This window comes from Salmo salar, chromosome ssa02 (assembly GCF_905237065.1).
Source record: "Salmo salar chromosome ssa02, Ssal_v3.1, whole genome shotgun sequence".
Lineage (NCBI taxonomy): Eukaryota > Metazoa > Chordata > Actinopteri > Salmoniformes > Salmonidae > Salmo > Salmo salar.
The window spans coordinates 2,187,501-2,190,000 of NC_059443.1; the positions used below are offsets into that span (position 1 = coordinate 2,187,501).

The following is a 2,500-nucleotide window of genomic DNA, read 5'->3' on the forward strand; positions in this document are numbered from 1 at the left end:
TATATACATCATTACAGTCTCAACATACCCCCATATATAGACCATTACAGTCTCAACATACCCCCATATATAGATCATTACAGTCTCAACATACCCCCATATATAGACCATTACAGTCTCAACATACCCCCATATATAGATCATTACAGTCTCAACATACCCCCATATATAGACCATTACAGTCTCAACATACCCCCATATATAGATCATTACAGTCTCAACATACCCCCATATATAGACCATTACAGTCTCAACATACCCCCATATATAGACCATTACAGTCTCAACATACCCCCATATATAGATCATTACAGTCTCAACATACCCCCATATATAGACCATTACAGTCTCAACATACCCCCATATATAGATCATTACAGTCTCAACATACCCCCATATATAGATCATTACAGTCTCAACATACCCCCATATATAGACCATTACAGTCTCAACATACCCCCATATATAGACCATTACAGTCTCAACATACCCCCATATATACATCATTACAGTCTCAACATACCCCCATATATAGACCATTACAGTCTCAACATACCCCCATATATAGATCATTACAGTCTCAACATACCCCCATATATAGACCATTACAGTCTCAACATACCCCCATATATAGATCATTACAGTCTCAACATACCCCCATATATAGACCATTACAGTCTCAACATACCCCCATATATAGATCATTACAGTCTCAACATACCCCCATATATAGACCATTACAGTCTCAACATACCCCCATATATAGACCATTACAGTCTCAACATACCCCCATATATAGATCATTACAGTCTCAACATACCCCCATATATAGACCATTACAGTCTCAACATACCCCCATATATAGATCATTACAGTCTCAACATACCCCCATATATAGATCATTACAGTCTCAACATACCCCCATATATAGACCATTACAGTCTCAACATACCCCCATATATAGATCATTACAGTCTCAACATACCCCCATATATAGATCATTACAGTCTCAACATACCCCCATATATAGACCATTACAGTCTCAACATACCCCCATATATAGACCATTACAGTCTCAACATACCCCCATATATACATCATTACAGTCTCAACATACCCCCATATATAGACCATTACAGTCTCAACATACCCCCATATATAGATCATTACAGTCTCAACATACCCCCATATATAGACCATTACAGTCTCAACATACCCCCATATATACATCATTACAGCAGCAGGGCCAGTTAGGAAACCTCTAGACTAAGTGTGAATGTCGGGATGTTGAAAGTGCATCCTAAATGCCACCCTATTCCCTACATAGTGCACTACTTTAGACCAGAGCCCTATTCCCTACACAGTGCACTACTTTAGACCAGAGTCCTATTCCCTACATAGTGCACTACTTTAGACCAGAGTCTTATTCCCTACATAGTGCACTACTTTAGACCAGAGCCCTATTCCCTATATAGTGCACTACTTTAGACCAGAGCCCTATTCCCTATATACTGCACTACTTTAGACCAGAGCCCTATTCCCTATATAGTGCACTACTTTAGACCAGAGCCCTATTCCCTACATAGTGCACTACTTTAGACCAGAGCCCTATTCCCTATATAGTGCCCTACTTTAGACCAGAGCCCTATTCCCTATATAGTGCACTACTTTAGACCAGAGTCCTATTCCCTACATAGTGCACTAGTTTAGACCAGAGCCCTATTCCCTATATAGTGCACTACTTTAGACCAGAGCCCTATTCCCTATATAGTGCACTACTTTAGACCAGAGCCCTATTCCCTATATAGTGCACTACTTTAGACCAGAACCCTATTCCCTATATAGTGCACTACTTTAGACCAGAGCCCTATTCCCTATATAGTGCACTACTTTAGACCAGAGCCCTATGGTGCATGGAAATGTTGGAAAGGAAACCTGTGGTTGAGAGAGGTGTTGCAGAGGTAAGGATGAGATAGCCTGGTCCCAGATCTGTTTGTGCTGTCTCGTTAACTCCTGTGATCACCATCATATAGGAATTGGTAAGACAGCACAAACAGATCTGGGACCAGGCTCTAAGAATGACGCAACACATCCAGTGACGTACCTCTGAGTTTGTAATAAGTTACCTCATCTGGTCCAGGATCTGTCTGTGGTGTCTGCAGAAGTTGGTAAGACACACAACAAACAGATCCTGGACCAGCCAGGCTAAGAGAAGTATAATAACTGTGTTTGTCTAATAACATCTGTAGAGTAACGGACATCCTCTCCACTTACCTCTGAGTTTATAGGCCTCTCCAGTGACAGAGTGGACAGTGAACATGTGCAGTAGTTCATCGCTGAGGGCCACAGAGGCCCCTATGAGGGGCAGAGAACCACGAGGCTTCTGATTCTTACTGTGCTCATTCACAAAGTATTGCAGCTGACCGATGTCTGGATCCAACACAAAATACCTGCAGGAGGGGACAGACACAAAGAAACCATTAGTACAAAACAATCATGC

The 2,500-nt window shown here is 41.6% G+C and overlaps 1 protein-coding gene across 1 annotated transcript in view; it reads right to left on the reverse strand.

Annotated features, from left to right (window-relative positions):
• Nucleotides 1-2,500, reverse strand: part of LOC106590999 (oxysterol-binding protein-related protein 10) — a 133,377-nt gene that overhangs the window by 113,240 nt on the left and 17,637 nt on the right. Inside the window, 1 exon segment of the mRNA XM_045712704.1 lies at nucleotides 2,275-2,450. Within this exon segment, the coding sequence (XP_045568660.1) occupies nucleotides 2,275-2,450 (176 nt within the window).